Below are 25,633 nucleotides of genomic sequence, written 5' to 3'. Positions count from 1 at the left end.
GTTGGCCAACACAGGACAAAGATGTCATGAGAGAGAAGAGAGTAGCTAGCGCTCTGTAGAGCAGTTTGTGCATTTAGGGCTACTGTAGAAACATGACGGTGCAAAATGGCGACGTTAATGTAAGGGGCCCTGCGGTGTATGTAGATAGAAATGGCTCATTCTAAGGTAATAAAAACATTACGATTCATTATGTAAGGTCTTTATACACCACTGAAAACATATTTATGTATATTATATTGCATTTCTATGAATAGATCCCCATAAATATACATACTGCACCTTTAAGAAGGCTACGTGAAATGTTTGACTTTTCCGTGGAGCCATATTAGTTTTTTTATAATGTGCAAATGTGCATGGTCAATGCGATGCTGTAAAATTTGCATATTTTTAAAACTTAAACGGGTGATGTAACAATACAAAAATGTTTTGTGGCATTGCAAGGTTTAATTTTAAAAGCAAGGTTTGATCTCAATTAAAAATGCAATTTCAGAAGCAAAAGGAACATTTCACTTAAACATTTCACTTTTCTCGTTATTCACAGGGTGGCGCTTTCAGGTAATGGAAGAATAATTGTGTTGAGCATCACTACAACTCTCACAGTATCGATCGGCAGCAGGTGCGAGCGCGCGCATCACTCTGCATCACCGAGGACATGGAGTTAAAAACCCCCGTCAGTCAAACTGCGCTTTAATTCGCCGGCCGAAGAGCGAAGGAACGACATTCTTCTCCAGCTGAAACTTAAAGTGTGTTGTGGAGCTTCACAGCATGGAGAAAGGGCGAAGCACCCCGAAACAGTACGGATCTCTGGATCAAACAGAGCTCTGCGGAGAAACAGGAAAACAAGGTGAGAAGAATGTTGTGATTAAATTCCATCCGTCTCTGCGTTTGGTCTTTAAGTGCTTTCTCGTTGCATAGGTTACTTGACTTCATTTTGACGTACTGTATGCACGAAAGACCTTACTTTTATATTGATGCAGTTCTTTTTAGTGTTGTCAACTTGCTTAGAAATGAATTTATTTAGTCCCACTAGTAAAGTTCACAGCAACGTAAAGGCATTATTTGAATTCAATCTTTTGAGAGTGCAAATGACGCATTTCTATTAATACAAATATACAACAGGACGCAATTTTTATAAGTAGGCTAGGAAGTGTTTTTATTATGAATTTTGAAACCATAGTTGCTTTTCAGAATTTTCCTTAGCCCATAGCTACCTATAATACCTTTAGTGAATATTCATTGGATTTTAATGTTAGATAGACTGCTCAATTACTTTTTTGTTTTAACCTGAAGTGTAGGCTTACTAACACTTCTTTGGACCAGTAATGGACATGTTTGTCACTCCTTTAACAGACTACATTTTGAAGTTATTTTTCCTCAGCATCACTTTCACCCCAGGGAATGCTATTTGCTCACTCCTGCAATCATGTTTTTTATTATACAGATAGTGACAGCAGGGTTGGAAATAGTGAATATCCCGGCTGCCGTGACTGATCCTGACTAAAGAAATCCCAACAAACAGACTTTGTGGGACCTGAGTGGTTACCAATGGAGATTCATTATCAGTAAATACTTGTTTGTGATGTCTGTTCAGCAGTTATTCCTTAAAATATGTTCCTTAGGGGAGACGACTCGTTCTATGATCTTTTAGGACTTTAAAGGATTACTGGTCGAGCACCGTCTCGGTTAACTAGACCGGATGTAGAGCGGCTATGAGTAACCCACTTCTAGCCAAAATAACAGTTACATGCCGTTTTTGCCTAAATAACTTGCGAGATGTATGATATTCCATCATGTAAGCAAAGTCAACAGTGATTACAAGGTGTTATGGTTTAATTTCTTTGGTTAGACGTCTATTACATTTTCATGACAGCCCAAATTTTGCCTAGACGTCAGGGCTGTGTTTGGACGGCTATTAGACGTCTTTAAAAAGGCAAAGTTGCTTACTGGGTAGTCAAGCATAATGTGTTTACACAGGGTGTGTTCAGTTTATTTAACTAAAGGCCGTTAGATTTGAAGTGTTAATTGTGGAAGATTAAAGGAATTCTACATTCCACATTAGACATTCATTCCATATCTTCTCTGGAACACAATAGGCAGGCCTACTAATATTTTGAAGAATTGTGGCTAGTAGTCTCTCTTTTTCAGACTGAGAAAACTTCAAAGAAGACACAAACTCACTATAAAAGTAGTGCATGCAACTCTGTAGCTTTGTGTGACGAACAAACCAAAAATTGAAGGCATTATTTACTGATAGTCTTCTGCAGTGGGATGTTAACCTCGTAACCAGATCAAGTCAGTGAGTTGAACAGTCTGATTTGTGAACTAGATCAACTGCATGTTGGAAAGATTTGAGATACTGATTGTCTATCACATAAGAGAGCCAATCTTTAACAGATGGGGTCATTAGTATAACGTGATGATGCCAAGATTAACCATTCTGTTAAAATCCAATCATTATATTTTTAATCATGAGGCACACAATATGGCAAGGCGTTAATTTTGGATCATGTAGCTAATTAAAACTGTTACAGAAACATTCAACTTCATTAACTGAAAGAATTCAGTTCTCCACATGACAATATGTTGCTGCAAACAGCCGTGTGAATGGTTAAATCAGATTGTGCCGCTCAAGATATTTTTATGCAAAGCGACTGAGCAAATTGAAAACTCTTTGTGTCTTTGTGATTCAGCTTTTCTGCATGACATAACTGAATATCTGTAAATTGAATAAGAGAAGTCAGAGGAGGTTCACCGCAGATGTAGGCTTTGAGTCTGTTAAAGGCTTGTGTCATGTCTTTTTTAATTTGAAGGGGTCATGAACTGCATTTTTTTTTTTAATTTGTAATGTTCTCTGAGGTCCACTTTTACATAAAAAAACCTAATTTAAAAATAATAGGCTATTTTCTGTCCTGTTTTTGACCCTCTCTTTGAAACACTCTTGGTGCATCCCAATTCGTATATCCATCCTAAATTCGAAAATAGAATCAGTACGCCCCAAACCGTAGTATGTTGAAAAGAGTATTCCAAAGAGACCCGGATGGTCTACTATTTCCGGTCAGAATTTGAAGTGCAGATCCGTGCACACTCTAACGGCTGATACTGCCGACAACCCATTGTGCGTTGGACGATTCAATTGGAACTACAAATGTGGATTGAAAGTGTTAACAAAACTACAAACATGGCGGATATACGAGTTGAGAGGTTTAGATCAGGGGGTTTGAGTGATTAATTATCAGTATCTAACCTGATGAAAATATATTTATTCAATGTTATTTACATTATATTTCATCTGCAGCAGATTAAAACTTTTGTAAGACGAATGGCAGATCAACGAGCTACAATATTTCTCTCCGAAACGGTAGGAAATTAGATTGAATGTGGAGGATTTTAACTGTGACGATGATTGACAGGGCAGTTCAAACGGTGACGGGATGCACGTAAATAAGCGACAGAGTTGTCCGTTAAAGATGACAAAGTAGTATGTCCCAAAGCTTGCATACTCTTCTGCATTTCTTTCCTTCACACTGGTGAGTTCTCGCTCCTCCCTAAAAGCACAAACTTAACATCCAAATCTAGATCAGTGATTGTAGTAAAATGCAGTCTACTCTTGCTAAACTGCAGGATGTGCTCGATAATAAAAAGAGTTATTGAACCTGTGAAAAAGATACTGTTCCCTAGGCGTATTTCTGTGCACATGCTCCGAGATGGAACATGGACAAGCAAAGTATGTTTTGGGCTTCAGATTCATGCCTAAATGGTCAAATACTCACAGAAATATATCCAAATTCCCGGGTTGGTGAGTATTTTCTTAAACACCGTCAGTTATGTCTTAAGTGAACATAAACAGTTGGGAAATAATTTGCATGTGTATCAGTATATTGGATCTGTGCGTTCTGTCTTAAAGTGACAGCAGTCTAGTAAACCTGCTGCTGTCTGTCATCAATGTTAATCAAACAAGAAAATCATTCATAGCTCTTTAGTAGATTTGCTAGGATTAGTCTATACTTAATTTATACAGTGAAGACTGCAGTTTTGTTTTACATTTGATTACTTTTTGTTGAACTGTTCTGTTTTTTTTATTTCAGAGGAATGCTATATTTGTTAAAGGTCCCATGGCATTAAAATTTCATTTTATGAGGTTTTTTAACATTAATATGAGTTCCCCTAGCCTGTATATGGTCCCCAAGTGGCTAGAATTTTTGATGGGTATAAACCGAGTTCTGGCTCTCTTTCTCTGCCTTTGAGAAAATGAGCGCTCAGACGAGCTGATCTTGAATTTTCCTGTTATGATGTCATACCAGGAAAGGTTACCTCCCCTTCCTCTGCTTTGCCCACCCAGAGCATTCGGAGAAAATAGATTCAGTTTATGTCAGCACGGGTTTTACAACCAGACTTTACGATATGCATTCGACAGCACCGCGACAAACATTGAGTAACAGTGTTCATTAATGCCTGATCTGTGATCAGTGATTTCTGATGTGTAGCTAATCATTCAAGTTCACACACTTTCTTTCTAGATCATTTAATGATCGCCGTCTTGATGCCCTAAGCGTAATGCATCAGTGAATCAAGCCAGTGACTAAAACGATCGTTTCTGTTAGTAGCATGAAACAAATCCGTTTTTTAAGTGATTAAACTACAGAGAGTGATCAAAGAACACTCTTTATAATGTCCGGATCTGTCAATCAAACGTCGCGAGTGTATCTGCACACTTGCCCAAACTGCCGTTATAAGGAAGGACGCTGTTATGCAGCACAGCGAAGCTCTTACTGTATTCATATCGACGTTGTGCTTGCTGTTAGTTGTGGTGAAAGCATTTTGTGGAAAAAAACGCGCTGCAATGACGAGATCACTGCATTCACACGGTCAACAGACTGTCTGTCTACTCAATGTTCATCACTACAGCCTTTCATGTGATAGGAATAGATCTAAAAATAATGCTATAATCCACACTTTGACGATTTGTTCATCTCGACGGCTGTAATGGTACATTACATGTGTTACAAAGTTCGTAGAATAAGGTGGAAGAAGACAGAGTCGACGTGACTGGGACTGTTTATTCAGAACTCTCAGCTACAAATAAGCTTGCGTTAACAGCACAGCGCTCTCAACAACTCAGTACAATAAAACTTCCTCCAGCTCTGCCTAGTCAGTCTCTATCTCTCTCATGCATGCAGTGCGTGCAGTGCCTCGCTAAACCACGCCCCCTCCGCAACATAATCTAACACTCATTTCAAATGCAAAGATGTCAGCCAATCACAGCAGTGGGTGTTTTCACTGAAGTCTCACAGCAGACACACCCCTTGAAACAGGGCATTCAGCCAGAGGGGTAATAACAGTATAGAAAAAATGCCTTTTATTTCTAAATTATGAATTTTTTTTATGTTAAAATCATACTAACAATATAAGTTCACCTCAGGAAACATTATAAAATAATATAAAAATGCCATGCCATGGGACCTTTAAGCTCTAAGCTGTTCCTAATTACCTCAAAGAGAGGGAATTGAATATGTTGCATGTTGTTTGCCAATAAATAAAGTCAATTCATGATACTTTCTCATCTCTTAATTTTGATACTTAAAGGGACAGTTCACCCAAAAATGAAATTTAGACCATGATTTACTAACCCTCAAGCCATCATAGGTGTATATGACATTCTTCTTTCAGACAAATACAATCTGAGTTATATTAATAAATGTCCTGGCTAATCCAAGCTTTATAATGGCATTGATTTGTAGGGTCATTTTTGAAGTCCATAAAAGTTCACCTATCCATCATATCACTTCTTCATTTCACCTTCTGAAGCGATTGAAAGTGATCAGCCCCAAAAATTCTGAACATCTCTGCCATTACATAATTGTTTTGAAAACTTGACAAATGACTACTTACGGTGTTTAATGTAAATTAATTATGAATAAATTGTTTGTCACACTGCTGTTCTTATATTCATCGTTCATCATTTTCAGTAGAATAAAAGTAAAATTTCAGTTAAGTGTGTACAAATCAAACGATCTGTAAGTGACAAATCAATAGTGGCACATTGTTTACTCACACTTGTGTGTTGCGACATTACTGTTGGATCCAATATAGTCATCACTGCATCATCTTTTATTTTCCGTCTCTTAATGACGCAATCTTCGTTAAAAATAAACTTAATCCACACTTTCTTAATGTTAGGATCACAAGGAAGGCAATGCTAAGACATTGCACTTCAGAACGTCTTGTAATCCTCAGATGAATCTCCATTGTCAAAAAGATCAAGTACATTTTGATTTCTCAATTTATGACCACTTAAAAAATAAAGATTTCAATAGGGGGCTCTCGTAGCGATGCCATAGAATATCCAAAGAACTCAATTTTAAAAGAACCATTTTTTCTTAGTGCGAAGAACATTTTGAACTTTTTCCACTTTAAAGGACCTTTAGTGGTGCCATGGATGTTAAAGGTTCTACATGGAACCGTTGATGCTAGTAAAGAATCATTATTTTTTCATAATCATGTAGCATGTTATTCTTGTGATGGAGCTGTATCGTTGCAATCTTAGAGTGAAATAAAACACCAGCGCTGACTTTGCTCCAAACAAACGTTCTTTGCTCCTGGCTACAAAAGATCTCTGACTTTAAGGGGGAAAAAAAACAGCTGAAAATTTTAAATTTAAAGTGTGGTTTCTAGACAAGCTTCTGAGAGTTTCAGAGCACAGAATGAACTTTAACTCATATCAAAAATCTGTGGTAAGACCCAAAGACAGGCACTTCTCATTAAATCTGACAGATCTTGAAAGAATCTGCATAGAAAAGTGTAAGAAGCTCCTCCAATCCTTGGGCACAATAATACTTTAAATCTGACTAACTATTTAGATGCAATGACATTAATGGAGGGTTCACCTTTCAGTAGACATAAATACAAATAAGGAGATAAAAAGTGCAGTTTTCCACACATCTCTTTGATGTCTGTGATTGTACTTCTATAATTGTATATCACCATATGCCATTCAAATTCAATTGTTGATATAAAGAATTGATTTGAAATTCCAATTTCACATATCAGAAATACAATTCTCACCAGTAAAAACCTTTATATTTTATTTCAGTAATTACTAGTGAAAATTGAATGCCAGCCAGAATGACAGCCTATGGTGAAATACAATTACTAGACTGATATTTTTACTAGTTGAAATGTAATTCCTGATATCAAAAATTTGCTTTTTAACTTTAATTTAAAATTGAATAGTTGATATCAAGAATTCATATGAATAAAAGTCAAAACTGCCATACCTGGTGTCCAGCTTTGCTCATGAGGAGAATTAAACAAACAAATTAAAGTGACAGGGAAACAGTGAGATCATTGAGAAGTAAATCCTTCTTGCATCTTTAAAATGCACCTAATTTAACTGCATAAATAATGACAAACATTCCTATTCTTTCACCATTGGTCGGAAAAACAGATGTATAGTGTTTTACAGAAAAAATGTCATTGTGTGTATGTGTTGTAATTACCGCATGAGCTGGTGTAGGAGTGTCTCTTGGCACTGTGACTGAAACTGTGAAGATTGATTGACATTGTGAGATAGTGTGAGATCCCAACGCCTCCACTGTTCCAATGGGAATGACGTAGATTTACAATCGCCTGGTTTAAGGGATTCTCGAGTGTAGGAGATGTGCCAACCATATCTGTTGTTGATGCATTAATGTTTTAAAACCTGTTGATCCACCTACTATCATCATTTACCACGTATTATTGTGTATTCAAGAACAGATTTTTTTTTTCTTTTTTCTATTGTTCAGACAGATGAAAATGAAGAAACATTTAGAAGTCTAGGAAGTCTGTTTGGGTCAAAAAGATGTTTTTTGTTAATAAATTATTTCCAGAACACTTAAAGGGATAGTTCACCCAAAAATGAAAATTAGCCCATGATTTACTCACCCTCAAGTCATCATAGGTGTATATGCCATTTGTGTATATGACACATGGTGTATAGGTGTGTATGACATACAATCTGAGTATCCTGGCTCTTCCAAGCTTTATAATGGCAGGGAATGGCTGTTTCTGCTTTGAAGTCCATAAAAGTGCATCTATCCATCATATCACTGCTACACATGGCTCCAGTGGGTTTATAAAGGCCTTCTGAAGTGAAGCGATGCATTTGTGTAAGAAACATATCCATATTTAAAACTTTACAAACTATTATCTCTAACTTCTGTTAAGTGTCGCGTTCACGGGAGACTGACGTTCCAGCGTATGACGTAGGACCCACGGAAAAACACTGTTGGTTCTCAGTCGGAAAAGGGTGGCTTGCTGCTTCAGGTTGGTGGAGAGTTCCTGCCTCAAGTGGAGGAGTTCAAGTATCCGGGGGTCTTGTTCATGAGTGAGGGGAGGATGGAATGGGAGATCGTCAGACGGATCGGCGCAGCTTCTGCAGTAATGCGGTCGATATACCGGCCTGTCATGGTGAAGAAGGAGCTGAGCTGTAGGGCGAAGCTCTCGAATTACCGGTCGATCTACGTTCCTACTCTCACCTATGGTCATGAGCTGTGGGTCATGACCGAAAGGACAAGATCCTGGATACAGGCAGTCCGAAATGAGCATTTTCCGTCGGGTGGCTGGGCGCTCCCTTAGAGATAGGGTGAGGATCTCGGTCACTCGTGAGGAGCTCAGAGTAGAGCCGTTGCTCCTCCACATCGAGAGGAGCCAGCTGAGGTGGTCTTTGTGACTTCAGAAGACTCGGAATGCAACATGAGTTAATACTTTTATGTTGTTTTTGGTCAGTTTTTGCAATAAATACCTCTGACTGTACTTGTATTTGCCTGTTATGTGTTTTCTATTGTTGAGAGTGGGTAGGTTTAGGGTAGGAGTGGAGTTAGTTGCTCCAAAATATAAAAGTAGCCTATAAATATTTATAAAATCATGTCTACTTTTTACTGTCATTGACTTGCATAGGAATCACTTCCGTGGACCCATCACGGAATTTTCGGCGATTCCGTGAAACTGCCACGGATTTTGAGTTAAGGGGCCCGCGTTCATTTCACGGAATTCTGTGAGACCAGATTGCTACGCGCATACGACAGTTAGTGGAAGTTAGATATAATAGTTTGTAAAGTTTTAAATATGGATATTTTTCTTACTCAAACGTATCATTTTTCTTCAGAAGGCCAATATTACCCCATCTATGACGGATAGATGCACTTTTATGAACTTTAATGGTAATACTTCATGATTTATGAAAAACAGAAACTGCTATTATAAAGCTTGGAAGTGCCAGGACATTTGTTAATATAACTCTGATTGTATTCGTCTGAAAGAAGAATGTCATATACACATAGGATGACTTGAGAGTGAGTAAATCATGGGCTAATTTTCATTTTTGGGTGAACTATCCCTTTAAGCACAATTGTTCCTGGAAAGAAAACTTTGAGAATTGAAAGGAGAGGAATATTTAACAGTATTTAATTTCACAGTGACAGTATTTCTATATATAACTCAGAATTGAAAGGAGAAAGGGGATTTAACAGTGCTGGTTGTTGTGAAAATAGTTTCACGGTGCAAAAAAAAATATGAATGGTCCTTATCAAGTTCAAGTTCACAGTCTTGCACGATAGCCTCGTGGGGATGCAGCATTTCTTCCATCTCCATCTGAATCCTCTCTGACATCTTACCTTTTCCTTGTCAGAGTATCACTGTTGTTTTGATACATGAAGCTGTGAATTCATGTCTGTCCCACAGAGTTTGCCATGAGTGAGACAGAGCAGATCTGACACATGAGAATAGAAGTGTCAGGACTGATCTGAAACATTTGGGTGGGCGACGATGACTCTTAGCACACTGACCAGACCACATCAGGATATCCCATAATCCTTCTCTTGATTTATTAGCCCTGTTTTCCATCCATTTTGTTTTCCCCTGGTGGATGAGGATGTGTTTTTTGTTTAGATGTCTTTTTTCACTGACTGTCAGGCAATTAAAAGCCAATATCTGCTCAGCGCTGAGGTGAGTCATAGCTTAAAGTGTTTCTGAGGGCAGAGAGAGAGAGAGAGAGAGAGAGAGAGAGAGAGAGAGAGAGAGAGAGAGAGAGCAATCATTGACGTGGAGAGATGGAGGCATAAAATATGTGCCTTGTATCGGAACAATCTCTTCGTTCTTTACAGCCTTAAAAAGGTGTCAGTGTCAGCTGCTGGTAAAAACACAGATAAAACCTTCTGGAAGCCAGTGTACTTCCATAACCGCTGGAAATAAAGTTTAACCCCTGACCAAAATTACACAATTTATCTTTAACTCTCAAAAAATTCAAACTCACTACATCTCTGTTTTATTAATACTTTTATTCAGCATAGACACATTACATTGATCAAAAGTCACTGTAAAGACATTTATAATGTTACAAATGACTTCTATTTCAAATAAATGCAGTTCTTTTGGACTTTATTTTCATCAAAGAATACTGAAAAAAATCAGCAAAAATATGAAGCAGCACAACTGTTTTCAACATTAATAATCAGAAATGTTCCTTGAGCGTAAAATCATCATATTAGAATGATTTCTGAAAGATCATGTGACTGAAGACTGCTGAAAACTCAGCTTTGCGTCACAGAAATAAATATATTTTAAAACATATTACAATGGAAAACAATTATTTGAAATTGTAATAATATTTCACAATAGTACTGTTTTTAATTTCTATCAAATAAATGCAGATTTGGTGAGCATAAGAAAGAAACTTAAAACAAATCTTTTGAAAGGTGTATAAAAAGTGTGTAAAAACGTCTCGGTTACGTATGTAACCCTCGTTCCCTGAAGAAGGGAACGGAGACGTACGTCGGAACTGACCGACGAATTGGGATCTGATTTCAGAGACCAATCTACTTTGAGTGTGTTAAAAACGAGCCAATGGAGATTGGCATGCGATTCACGCATTCCACGCACCGCCCCACAGCACGAGTATAAATAAGGAAGTGGAATGCTTGATCATTGCTTTTTTCTGCTGAGGAGCCGAACTAGTGACTCGGCCCCCTAGCGGAAGCGCAGCACCTTGCGACGGGACGTACGTCTCCGTTCCCTCCTTCAGGGAACGAGGGTTACATACGTAACCGAGACGTTCCCTTTCAGTCGGTCACGTTCGACGTACGTCGGAACTGACCGACGAATTGGGATACTCTACCAAAACGCCAGGAGGCTGGCCCTTCCAGTGTCCTGCTTGAGTGCACTGGACCGTCTTAGATGGTACGGAAGTCAGGGCTCCAAGCAGGGAGGTCAGTCACTGCTGTTTCTGCAAGACCCACTCAGTGTGACTATTGGATAACGCTGGGAAAGCGTGCCCGTCTCGGGAGATGGTACGCTGCGGAGCCACGTCCTTCAGTGGAAGGATTGGTGGCAGAATACAAATAAGGACTAACCTGGCAGGGTAGTGCAACATATGGCAGTCTCTGGGGTGGTTCCAGGTGGGAAAGAACACGCCCAGAGACGACAGAGTGGGCTCTGTCAAGGGAAAGACACGGGGCTAGCCGATTAGGGTAGCTGGAACCGTGGAGGATACACACATGGGGTTGCCATGAGGGAACCGCTACATATGGAACCCAGCCTACAGGCACGTTTCACAAGCATACGGGTGCAGGCCTGGCGTCAGACAGCTGCAACGTCTGGCACCGGAGGGGTGACGGAGGAGCTCGACAGGGTTAGCCGTTTCCAGGGAACACAACTGGAGACTTAGACGCACGTATCCGGCCCAGAGGGCGGGAGTGGCGTTGCAAGCCGACACTTAGAACGGGCACTTAGCGCTACTGGCCCCTGGATGCGGGAAGATATCGGCTCTACACAGAGGCTATAGAATCTAGCGAACGTGTTAGGTGTCGCCCAGCCCGCAGCTCTACATATATCTGTCAGCGAGGCGCCTTGAGCCAGCGCCCAAGAGGAAGCAACACTCCTTGTTGAGTGTGCTCGCAACCCGAATGGGCAAGGCACGTCTTGGGACTGGTAAACCAAGATGATAGCATCCACTATCCAGTGGGCTAACCTCTGCTTGGAGACAGCCTTTCCCTTCTGCTGGCCTCCGTAACAGACGAAGAGTTGCTCTGAGGTCCGAAAGCTTTGAGTCCGGTCAACGTAAGTGCGAAGAGCGCGGACGGGACATAACAAAGCCAGGGCTGGGTCTGCCTCCTCCGAAGGCAGCGCTTGCAGGTTCACTACCTGGTCCCGGAAGGGAGTGGTAGGAACCTTGGGCACGTATCCAGGCCGGGGTCTCAGGACAACGTGAGGGTTGTCCGGCCCGAATTCTAGGCACGATTCGTTGACCGAAAGTGCATGCAGGTCCCCTACCCTCTTGATGGAGGCCAATGCCGTCAGAAGCACTGTCTTCATTGACAGGATTTTAAGCTCCACAGACTGCAAAGGCTCAAAGGGAGGGCTCTGAAGTGCTCTGAGCACTAGAGCCAAGTCCCAAGAGGGTAACGAGTTTGGACGAGGAGGATTTAGCCACCGCCGCCGCACGCAGTTCCTGCATAACCCCTGGGTCGGAACTACCCTCATGCATGCAGGACAGAGGGTAGTGAGAGAGGGAAAAATTTATACAGATTTTGGCCCTTTTGGTGTTCCATATTTTGACCCCAAATAGTTCCATACTGCTAATTTTTCCAATGCCCATCCAGGAAAAAAGGCACGGGGGTAGGCAAGGCGATTTACGCGTTGAACTACGCCTCAGCCACCCGGGAAAGCATGGCTGTCAACTCTGAATCTGATTCAGCAAGAGAGCACACCATTATAGTGGGAAACTCAGCATCATCATTTCCAGCGCATAACAGCCCTCTCTCCGATGCAGCAATTGACATCTGTCCTCTGCCAGAGCCCCAAATGAAATACTAGGTCCCCTTGTTGTAAAAGGACCAGCAATTCCATCTGTAAGCTACCAGCAGGCATGTGAAACAGTGAACGTGGCCGTCAAACTCGACGGCACACGATGCGCTGAACGCTCAAGCCCTATGAAAAGGCAAAACGAACACCGCACCGACGTGGTCATGTTCTCATGAGAGAACATGAACCACCCACAAACACAGTCTCAGCATGCTTGGGATGCGTTAGAGGAGTGGGGGCCCACGGAGATGTACCTGGCGGGGAAGCACCACTGTAATCCTCAGGTCACCAAAGCTTATTAGCCGAAGTAGTCCTTTCTGGCTTTTGCAAGAAAAGAAACTAGATCGGGGAATAGGCAAAGGGACTCAACCCCGTTTGAGGTTTCATAGTCTGGACCGCGCATCTAGAGAGTGCCGAGTGATGCGCTGGGTTGCCGTAGCAACCCCCGCTGTCAGCTGGCGCCTGACGGCACACGGCGCGCTGAACGCTCAACCCCTTACGCCGCATTCACACGGGGCATCGGCGTCAACGCTTGACGGAGGGCGTGACTGAAGCTTGGAGCTGACGTGACCGTCATAGTGACAACAGCCAATCACATTACTTGCCGCTTGGACCGCAACACAACACAAAAATGCGCCTTTTTTGACAGCGAGTCTACAAGCACGATACATACCAGATTCTCCAACCGTCTCTGCCACCTCCTTCCAGGCCTGGTCTCTCCGGTTTGTGTCCCGGTATGTAAATAATGATTGGTCGTAAAGGACCGGGTGATTACCCACCGCAATTATTAGCTTTTCCTCCCTTTTAGATCGTTCTTCACTCTTCATTCACTCTTCATTCACCGGTGTTTTAAACAAACGCAATTGGCTAGCATCTGCTCTAGGATATTTGCATAGGGTGATCTGATTGGATGACGCCTGCGTTGGTGCTTGAAAAGTTGAGAAATCTTCAACTTTTGCCGCTTGCAACGCGAGTGAAGCGACGTGACAGAACCCACAATTCAGTTCGGCAATGCATGACGTCACCCATTCCAATTAAACGAGAAGCGCATGCCAATCTCCATTGGCTCGTTTTTAACACACTCGAAGTAGATTGGTCTCTGAAATCAGATCCCAATTCGTCGGTCAGTTCCGACGTACGTCGAACGTGACCGACTGAAAGGGAACCCATTTATTCTCTGTGAAAATTTGTATAAAGACAACATACTGACTTTTTATATATTATTAAAACCAAAACAAATTAAAATATTTTAAAATTATTTGCTATAAAGAATATAATATAATATTTAGAAATGCATTATTAAATTAATAAGCGCCCCTAAGTCCTAATCTAAATCGCCTTTATTTTGACTCTCGTTGAGTCTGTAGGGCCGACTAATATCGCTCTAACCTTTTGGTAAGTAAATCTGTTCAAGATCAAATATAAATCAGGTTTGTCTATTTTATCAGAGATTTATTGTTAACAGGGGACTCTTAAATCACAATAAACTGATAAGAATCGAGTATTATAACAGCAGACTCCCCATAAAGATGCAATATGTTACCCAAAGGAAATTAACCAGATGCTTACACATGCTTTTTTTAAGCTTACATGTGCAAAAAAAATCATAACAACACTGATGTTCCTCTAACTCATTTTGTGCTTTGTATGTTAGAAAAGGACAGCAGTGAAAAATATTGAAATATGTCTAATAACTAGCTTACTATCTAGTTCATATTCATTTTAGTTTGATTTGCTTTACATGCATAGGTGTAAGACAAATGGTTGCGTTGTGTTGTTAGCACGGTGTGTGTTTGCTTTGCTTTTAAACCAGGTACTACTGGATTTTGGGGGTCAATCTCATAGTTTTAAAATCCAATAACTGTGTAAAACTGAAGGCCTGGGTTGTTGCCATAGAGACAGAAGTTTATTTTATGAGGCATTGCAGTTGTTGAACGCATCATAGGATAAGCCAAATGAGTCATCGGAGGATACGGACTGCCTTGCTTTTTAGGGTGCAAAAAATACTTGGCCTTTTCTGCTGTTCTTCTCACGCCTAAAAGGCTTTGCAATGCAGACTTCAAATTGAGAAGATGGAATTTTAAAAATGAATGAGCAATGCATTGTGCACATACAATACAAATTAAATTATTCACAAATAAAATATTGAGGGTACCTTGTTTTTTCATCAACTGAAACAAAGCCATTTTTTACATGAAATTCAAGGTCAGAATGTACTCTTTTGCCCAATTTGTTTTTGAGATGTTCTTTGTTTTAGTCTGCTTCATCAGATTCATCCTGCATTATACACACAATTAAATCACAAATCATATAGACATATATAGAGAGCGAACTGATCCTCTGAATAAATGCTACATGCGATAAAACAAAGATGTTAGTCTGTCACAGACTGAGTGACCAGAACATTCTCACCCGCCCTCGGATTCATGCAGAGTTCAGTGATAATAACACCAGCCCAATTAGCACAGTGGCAAGCGTCACACACACAACACATGCTGCACAAATGTCACCCAACTCATTGGTTTCAGCCTGGTTTGAAACGTGGCTGGGGTGCTTGTTAGCTGATTCCAGATAAGAGAAGCTCTGCTTCTGAAGAAATGTGTGATGAAAAATGCTGTTATTTTTATCTTCAAGGGCAACAGATTGGGAAAAACAGTATAACAGTGAATATACAGTGTCTAATGCAAAGTTTGACCAGTGAGTTTCTCTGGTTTCTCTGCAATCGTCCTGAATTGCAAATATTATATTATATTATATTAATTATATTATATTATATTATATTATATTATATTATATTATATTATATTATATTATATTATATTATATTATATTATATTATATTATATTATATTATATTATATTATTATATTAATTATATTATATTATATTATATTATTATTATATTATATTATTATTATATAATATTATATTATATTATAGTGTTTTTATTTATTTATTTGTTTTTTTTTCATGCATTTTTATTTCACAAAATGACAAACTTCATCATTAAATTTCTTGTTGTTACAAATATGCTATTCACATACATTTTATTGGTAATACTTCATGATTTCAGTTCAATTATGCATACATTTAAACCCTATATTTCTACCATTTGGTGGAATTTTAATAAAGATATATTATATTAAGATATATTAAGAATGGTTGATAAATTCCGGGAATTTTATTGTTGGAAGCTTTCCATGCAATTAACTGAAATATATGGGAATTAATGGGATAAACTGGAAATTTGTAAAATTGCAGGTTAGCCTATAACAGGGAACTTAAATATAGTTGGGGGAAAAAATGATAGTTTATATAAATTACCCAAATTTTCAATTAATTTCCTTAAATTCCCATTAAGTTTCTAACTTGGAATATTTGCAACCCTAATTAAAAGCAAGTTTTTCATGTTGTTTATATGTCTGTTTGGTGTTTTTAATAGGCTATGCTTTGTGACAAATCATGTGCAAATTCATAAGTCGACACCATTGCTTAGTATTTCGAATCTCCTTAAACCTGCAGTAAACCAAAGACAGTCTCAAAAATGCGCTTTGAAACCGTCCCTCTCTCTTTTTTCTCTCCTACTATCACAAACCAATCCTGTCAACGGACAGGGCGAGGCTTTTCCTATCAAATATTTCTAAGAATGCTGATTAGAAAGCAGCTGTCTGACTCTGAGATGGAGAACGGGAACATGGTTTGTGTAACATTAGCAAACGCATTTGCTCATTTGCATATTCATGGGTCCAGGTATACTAAATGAAGCAAGGGTGTAGAGTTACATTAAAGCTATTCTAAGGCGTGAATAAATTATTTTTCACAGGAAAAAACACCTTTCAAGAAAAAATTAAACATGTATTTAGTGGATAGTTGCTTGGTGTGAGTCATACATCAGGTCTCCTCATAGTTCATATGTGTGTTGTTCCTCACAGCTGAAGAGGATGTGGTGTCCATGGCTGATTCCACCATCACTGTGGAGGACATTGAGGGTGAGCTGTTCAAAATCGAGAGGATAAAGGATGCGCTGGTCCGGAAAGAGTCTGAGCTCAGATATATGTGAGTGAGTTTTTTTTTGAATGAGGTTAATTGTGCACTTTTACTATGGTAGGATCTGAGGTGGCTCCTTTAGATTGGAGGTCAGAAGTACAATAGTGTTCAGTATCATACAATATGTCAACTTGCACTGAATCATTTATCCTAACATATATCCTTCACTGTGTTGCATTGCACTTCTGTTCAATATTAGACGTCAATAGAAAAGATAAGTGAATGTTCCATAATTCAATGCAACACAGTGACGGCTACATATTGACACACAATGCAGTGTAAGCTGACATAACCCAATAAAACATACCATACTACCATACACTTATCAGGCATAACATTATGACCCATTATGTCCTAACATTGTGTTGGTCTCCCTTTTGCTGCCAAAACAGCCCTGACCGGTCGAGGCATAGACTCCTTTAGACCCCTGAAGGTGTGCTGTGATATCTGGCACCAAGATGTTAGAAGCAGATCATTTAAGTCCTGTAAGTTGTGAGGTGGGGCCTCCATGTATAGGACTTGTTTGTTCAGCACATCCCACAGATGCTCGATTGGATTGAGATCTGGGGAATTTGGAGGCCAAGTCAACACCTCAAACTCCTGCTCATCAAACCATTCCTCAACCATTTTTGCTTTGTGGCAGGACACATTATCTGCTGAAAGAGGTCACAGACACCAGGGAATACCGTTTCCATGAAAGGGTGTTCATGGTCTGCAACAAAGCTTAGGTAGTTGGTACGTGTCAAAGTAACATCCACAAGGATGGCAGGACCGAAGGTTTCCCAGCAGAACATTGCCCAAAGCATCACACTGCCTCCGCCGGTTTGCCTTCTTCCCATAGTGCATCCTGGTGCCATGTGTTCCCCAGGTAAGCAACGCACACACACACCCGGCCATCCACGTGATGTAAAAGAAAACGTGATTCATCAGACCAGGCCACCTTCTTCCAATGCTTCGTGGTCCAGTTCTGATCCTCCATGCCCACTATTGGTGATTTCAGTGGTGGACAGGAGTCAGCATGGGCACCCTGATTGTTCTGCGGCTATGCAGCCCCATACTCAACAAACTCCAATGCACTGTGTATTCTGACACCTTTCTATCAGAACCAGCATTAATTTGAGCTACAGTAGCTCGTCTGTTTGATCGGACCACACGGGCCAGCCTTTGCTCCCCACGTGCATCAATGAGCCTTGGCCGCCCATGACCCTGTCACCGGTTCACTACTGTTCCTTCCTTGGGCTACTTTTGATAGATACTGACCACTGCAGACCAGGAACACCCCACAAGAGCTGCAGTTTTGGAGATGCTCTGACCCAGTCGTCTAACAACACTTGTCTTACTGAATGTCTGGCAATATTTAAATTATGGGGCAACTGACATATATTTTCTGTCAACAATTACAAATCTCAATGAGGTATTTTCTTAGAGACAGAACTGAAAGGATAGGCTTCAAGCTGGGACATGAAAATAACATGAACTGCCATTGAAAAGTATTTCCACAGATTTATCATCATTATTAGTAGCCAGCAAACCAGCAGCCATATCACCCTGTAGCCCAAGACTGGTTGCCCACTGAGGCTAAGCAGGGTTGTGCCTGGTCAGTACCTGGATGGGAGACCTCCTGGGAAAACTAGGTTGCTGCTGGAAGAGGTGTTAGTGAGGCCAGCAGGGGTGCTCACCCTATGGTCTGTGTGGGTCCTAACGCCCCAGTATAGTGATGGGGACACTATACTGTAACAAGCACCGTCCATCGGATGAGACGTTAAACCAAGGTCCTGACTCTCTGTTGTCATTAAAAATCTCAGGATGTCCTTCGGAAAAAGAGTAGGGGTGTAACCCAGGCATCCTGGCCAAATTTGCCCATTGGCCTCTGTCCATCATGGCCTCCTAATCATCCCCATATACTGATTAGCTTCATCACTCTGTCTCCTCTCCACCAGTGTGTGTGGTGGGCGTTCTGGCGCAATATGGCTGCTGTCGCATCATCCAGGTGGATGCTACACATTGGTGGTGGTTGAGGAGATTCCCCCATCTTTCATGTAAAGCATTTTGAGTACCCAGAAAGCGCAATATAAATGTTACAAAGTAGACTGTAGTAGACTGAGACCATGGAGCAAGAATTAATTCTACAAATCTAGCTATGCAACGGAAGTAAAACAGCTCACCATTCACATTCATTATATGGAAAAAGCATCTTGGACATTTTGCAAAATGTTAGTTTTTTGGGTGAGCTATGCCTTTAAACAGAATCATAGAAGGTGTCATAATGACTGTCATTTCACAATGTTTGTTTTTTGTTCAATAACTATTTGAACAAAATAAATGTAGCAAAGATCTGTGCAAAGCAGGACTGTGAGATACAGGCATAGACCAAATAAATGCAGGGAAAATTCACTGCATTTATTTACAACAATAGCTTCTGATGGGAGTCTGTCACAAGCCCTGCAAGTGAGATTTGTTTGTTATGGCAGTAATGTGTCTGCTGGAGTTAAACATCAACTGCAAATGTATGTGCCTGTGTTATTATTTGTGTGTGTATGATAGCAAAGTGAATACTACCTAGCAAAACATATTATCTGTTATTTCATTGCCGAACAGAGACTACTTTGGCATTAACCAGTGAAATTTGTTTTGATAAAAGACGGTATTCACACTTGACTGGAAAATGTTTTGCGACATGCAATACTGTAGATCTAAGAGCATGAAAGACCGTCTGAGGAGGTTTTGAGGTCATTTTTGCATTTATTTCCTATAGAAAGAAATTTCTACTAGTGGTTTAAAGACAAATCTTGAACGTTTTTCTTCATTTTGTTCCTCATTCCTCAGGATGGATGATATCCAGTTGTGTAAGGAGATCACAAGGCTCAAAACAGAACTCCAGAAATTGGTTTCCATCCCAGGTATGTTCTCAAAAAGATGCTGTACCAAAATATGATCATTAATATATTGCTGGAAGATGATAGAGATCTCATTCTTAGTGGTGCAGATCATACAGAGCATACATGAGCAGCTCCCTGATGCTTTAAACAGCTCAAAACAGAATATCATGTCTGTTAGATACTTAATACTTTTTTTTTTCAGTACTTTGAAAGCTAAACTTAAATAAATTGCTAACATCTACAGGCTGCAAGAGAATCCGAGAAACCTAAAAATGAATAAATGAATTAATTGGCTCTTCTAGTATGTGTGACTACTTCTGGTTCACTTCAATATCATCATTTATTGTTCCTTCTTTAATGTCAGTCTCTTTTCAGCACATGGTTGTGACATACGTCACTATAGGTCTCCTGTTTCCAAGGAGATGCACGAATGAAGGACCACGCTTTGTTTACTGCTGAAATCTCATTTCGCAAGTGCATACCAAGCTTGCGCTCACGCGCAAGAGGTTATTTATCTAAACCATCAGATAATAATGTCTTATACACTGTACTATCCCAGCAGAAAACAAATCACATTCCGGTACAAGTGGTGTCCATTTATTTTGAGACCTTCATGTTCTTTCTGGCTCATCCGTGGAGTCAGGATTTTGATATGCTTTGGTATTATTTGATCATATATGTATACATATATCATACATATATCATATATATGTCATCATTTACTCGTGTTGATCCAAACCAGAATGATTTATTTTCTTCAGTGTAAAAACTAACATGAGGAATGTTCTTATTTTCCATAATAGTTAATAATTACAGCAAAATAGCAGACATTGATGCTGAAAATATCTCCACAAAAAAAAATTATATCCTCTGAAATTTGTCAGTAGAAACAGCAATATTGGGAAATTAAAATAACAGTTTTCTATTTGAATATATTTTAAAATGTAATTTATTCCTGTGATCAAAGCTGTATTTTCAGCATCATTACTCCAGTCTTCAGTGTCACATGATCCTTCAGAAATCATTCGAATATGATGATTTGATGCTCAAGAAACATTTTTCATTATTATCAATGCTGAAAATAATTGTGCTGCTTAATCATTTTTGTGGAAACCTTGATACATTTTTTATTCAGATATCTTTTGTAACATTATAAATGTCTTTACTGTCTCTTGATCAATTGAATGTGTCCGTGCTGAATTTCTTAAAATTAAAATCTTAATGACCCCAAAACTTTTGAACGGTGGTATATATTAAAATATGTACATATTCTAATATGTGTCTGACGTCAACAGCAGTCAGGGAATCCTGTCATATAACTTATTTTGTGTTGCATGGAAGAAATAGCATCATACAGGTTTTGAATTACGCAAGTGTTGGTGAATGATCATTTTGATTTTGGGTTAACTGTCCCACCCGTGTCTCCTTTCGGTAGACAAAGACAAGTCAAATGAGGACAGACAGCGTGAGGAGGAACTACTTCAACAGATCCAGAAGCTGGTGGAGACGCGGGACTTTCTAGTGGATGACATGGAGTTTGAGAGGCTCAGGTCAGTTTTAAAGAGCCGCCGGCCTTCAGGGACAGGAACATGGGCCGCAACCCTTTAAATTGCCAGATACCATGCGTGACTATCTGCCCCAAGAATGTGTTTTGTGCCTCTTGTGGCGGTTCCCTCATCTGTGAAGACACTGCAATCCACTTACACTCCTCTTGAAGCCAATAAACCACCCTTACCTCACCATGGCCGTCACACACACCTCACATCACGCTCACAGACGGTCCCAGTGGCTCTGATTCTGAGAAATGTGAGAGATTGATTTGCAGGCAAGAAAGAAATGGCAAGAAGAAATAAGATGGGTTTTTTTTTCGGTGTGTTGGGCTGATTGCCATCTGCCAAGACCTCTCGACTACGTGTGTGTGTGTGTGTGTGTGTGTGAGTAATCATGAGTGACGCACGCATCAGAACCCAGCACGAATCAAGTCCTCACAGTTTATTCATGGGATAAATGAGCCGCTGTCACCCACATGACAAGCAGCTATTACACGGATGGATGGTGGAGAGTGAAAGAGACAACGAAAAACAGTCGAGCACTCTCAGTTTGCACACTAAACCGATGTGCTAAGAGAATAATTGATTGTTTGGAGTTTGAGTGTGAATGTTTGATGAATGTTCAGTGTCTCACTTCACAGTTGTTTGACTGTGTGTAGGTCTAGTTTTACATTGCAGGGACTGAAAAAATTGTAAATCTTGCTGCAATTGGGGGAGCAAACAACGGAACAAAAAACAATGGCTTAATAAACATACTAAATAAAATCTTAATGAAAATATAAAAATGCAGAAAGCTTAGTGTGATGGTTAGGTTTAAATATAGGTGATATATAGGGTGTTTTCACACTTGAGTCCTCTTGAAAAGAACTGACACAAGAGGTGAACCAAGTGAAAAAGGACCCATCCTTACGTTCACACTGTCCCTGTTCATGAAAGAGGACTCAGATCCTTTTTAGGCCCACTTAAGTAGGAATGTGGTGTCAGACCTCTTTGCGTTTATACTGTAGCTTTTTGGATCTAGTCCAGTTCAGTGTTTGATGGCTGACCCTATGTCCTTCAAAATTTGATCCCATTCACTTTGTTTGTACTAACCAAGTTATTTGTTTGAAAAGATTATTATTAATTATTATTATTATTTTGTTAAACGGCATTGCTATGCTGTTGAATGGTCCGGGTCAAACCACTATAAAGTGCCTTTGGTGTCCTCATCAGAATCACTGTCGTCATGAACATAATACAAAATAATGAAATTCTGAGGTTTTATGATAAATGACCAAACATTTACACACATATAAGTACAATGATACATCTCTTGTAAAAAATTGTTCTCATTTTATAACATTGTCTTTGATTTGGATGTATGTGATTTTGGCATGTCCCACATGCTGCTAAGGTAAATTCAGAGAGCATAAAAAGTGGTTAAATGACACCAAATTAAAAAAAAATTCTTATTGTCCTCGACAAATTGTTTGATAAAACAAGTCAATTTGTTCATTTATATTCTATTTTCATATTAAACATTTTGCACATGACCCTGACATTACTGTCCACCCTGTCATTATGGGGTAACTGCCCCTTGTACTAAAAAAAACCCCCACTGATGTACTCCGTGACATCACCACCCCCATTTGGTCTTTCTTCAATGGAGGTTAAAACATATGCTGCAAGTACACAAAGTATCTTATATTTTTTCTCATTTTCATCATATTGTGTTTGTAGTTGGATGTTGTCAAGCTTAACATGTCCACCCTTTCAAAATGAAATATTAATTAACATAAAAACTTTTTCACAGTCAGCTTTAACAGTGAATCACTTTGCTAACTACATTAAATGCTAACTTTAGCCAAATACAGTATGTCCATCCTGTCACTGGTGGACTGGTACACAACAGGGAGGACATGTGTGTAGTTTTTGCCACTTTCTGATATGTTTTCACTAGGGCTGTCAATTTAACATGTTAATTTGGTGCGACTAATTATGGAAAAATAAAACAAAGAAATGATTAACACATTTCACGCACCCTGGCCAGGCCCAGACCTGTACAAATTAGCATATTTTCTGAGCTGATTATGTAACATTAAACCTATGAAAATGGTTTTAAAACGTAAATGGCCCCATAGTACCATCACTTTATCTTTTGTCAGTGTCTCAGCCATCAACGGTTAAGGAGAGCATAGATGACATGAATTCGCCCAATGTTAGCTACATTGAACATAGATGGGCGCTCATATCCTACATACAGCTCAGCTCCTGATTGGGTAAAGGTCAGGGGGTCGGGTTGTCCTCAAAATGATAAGAGCGCATGTATAGCCAACCTTTTATGAGGAGTATTTTAAAGGCACAATATGTAAACCACTAGAACAATGTTATATTTTTTGTTGACTTGTGTACTTCCATTATCCCAAATGTTTCCAAGAATGTTTAAATCCAGAGAAATAAGCTATTTTAACCAGGACACAGATCGTGTCCGTGCGTTGCCTATCAATGACATCATACCCATGCATTACCCTCAATTCACAGATTTATTTATTTATTTTTCTATTATACACTTTAATATATGATGTGTTTTATTAGACAGATGAGCAACTGTTTGGATACATTCATCGACAGAAAACTAATGATTGTTATATAGCTCAACACAGTTAGTCTTATTGTTTAAATCTAATTTTCTTGATTTACTGCGAGAACCTTGTTTTAGCATGCCTAATACATGAACAGTTGCGTACACATGACATTGAATCCTGACTTCTGTATGTGTTTGTGCATTTGCCTTCCTGATACCTGCTATTCTTCACTCAGAGAGCGAGAGGAAGACAAAGAGATGGCTGACTTCCTACAGACAAAATTTCCCAACAGGTGCCGCATGAAAAGTATGTGTGTGTGTGTGTGTGTGTGTGTGTGTGTGTGTGTGTGTGTGTGTGTGTGTGTGTGTGTGTGTGTGTGTGTGTGTGTGTGTGTGTGTGTGTGTGTGTGTGTGTGTGTGTGTGTGTGTGTGTGTGTGTGTGTGTGTGTGTGTGTGTGTGTGTGTGTGTGTGTGTGTGTGTGTGTGTGTGTGTGTGTGTGTGTGTGTGTGTGTGTGTGTGTGTGTGTGTGTGTGTGTGTGTGTCTGTGTGTGTGTGTGTGTGTGTTACTTTGGAGCTGTGAGCTCAAGGCCAATCCCTTAAACCTCTGCACAAATTAACATAATACATTCTTTGAGCATCTCCATAATTGTTTTACTCAGTGCCTGTTCAAATTTAATGAAAATGGAAACTAGAGAATGTAATAAGGAATCTGCTCATGTTGTGGTATTTTCAGAAGTGTGAATGTTCTGTTTTCTCAGGGTTAATAAGCTGACTTCATTTGGTTTCTTTTAGTTCCCAATTAATGAGCTTATTCAGAATTGGAATACATACATGAAAAGTACATGAATGTCAATTAGAATTGGGAATGTTTGACTGCAAAATAGGAAGCACACAATCAAATACTAATAATTGTTATGGTGAGAATTTGATACGTCTCACAGAAATCTTCCATAATCTTCAGTGCTGCTTTATAAAAGTGAATAAACTGAGCTTTCCACCCAAATAAACATATTATAGATTTATGTATGCAGGTAACGTAGGACCTGGGGGATCATTTACATTTTTCAATAATATAACAAGCAGTTGATATTTTCTATCTTAAAGGTTCTTTATTGGCATCAATGGTTCCATGAAGAACCTTTAACATCCATGGAATCTTTTTTCAAAAAGGTCTTTATAGTACAAAAATGTTCTTTAGATTATTAAAATGTCCTTTGCACTTAGAAAAAAAATGGTTCTTTTAAGAACTGTTCACTGAAAGGTTCTTTGGGGAAACAAAAGTTGTTCGTCTATGGCTTGGCTGCGAAAACCCCCTTTTGAAATCTTTATTTTTTAAGAGAGTAGTACATCCCACTTAACATACAGTATACAGCAAATATGTTTAGTTTTATTCACTTCAATTTTACTTAAGTGAACGTGACTCAACCCTCTGTTCCTCAATTCAATTCAGTTGTATGTGTGTAGCACTCTTCACAATACACAGATGATTGGAACACAGCTAATTGTTTCTCGAATCAATATCTGAAAACTGGATGATGGATTTCAGCACAATATTCAATGCTCGACAGTATTCAGAGATGCTGAGAATGATTCAGAGAAGGTCACTGCATTTCTCTCGCTCTCTCTCTGTCTTTCAGGTCACACCAAGGACAAGAGAATGACGTCCAGAGCCCAGCAGACCTCGTCTCCTTATGTGACAAAGACAGGTGTCACCCTGCTGAAAGAGTGCTGCGGCTTCACCTGCTCCGTCATGTAG

At 39.5% G+C, this 25,633-nt stretch overlaps 1 protein-coding gene across 1 annotated transcript; it reads left to right on the top strand.

The window, feature by feature from the left end:
- Window positions 1-765: 765 nt before the first annotated feature.
- Window positions 766-25,633, top strand: LOC307130595 (bMERB domain-containing protein 1; the record flags this gene model as incomplete). The annotated part of the gene is made up of 6 exons (XM_079823665.1): window positions 766-844; window positions 16,770-16,893; window positions 19,711-19,784; window positions 21,199-21,313; window positions 24,113-24,183; window positions 25,515-25,633. The coding sequence occupies 6 exons, from the start codon at window positions 766-768 to the stop codon at window positions 25,631-25,633; spliced, it is 582 nt and encodes a 193-aa protein (XP_079679791.1).

Source organism: Gobio gobio, assembly GCF_949357685.1.
Source record: "Gobio gobio genome assembly, chromosome: 1".
NCBI classification, from domain to species: Eukaryota; Metazoa; Chordata; class Actinopteri; order Cypriniformes; family Gobionidae; genus Gobio; species Gobio gobio.
This window is presented reverse-complemented; position numbering and strand designations above follow the sequence as displayed.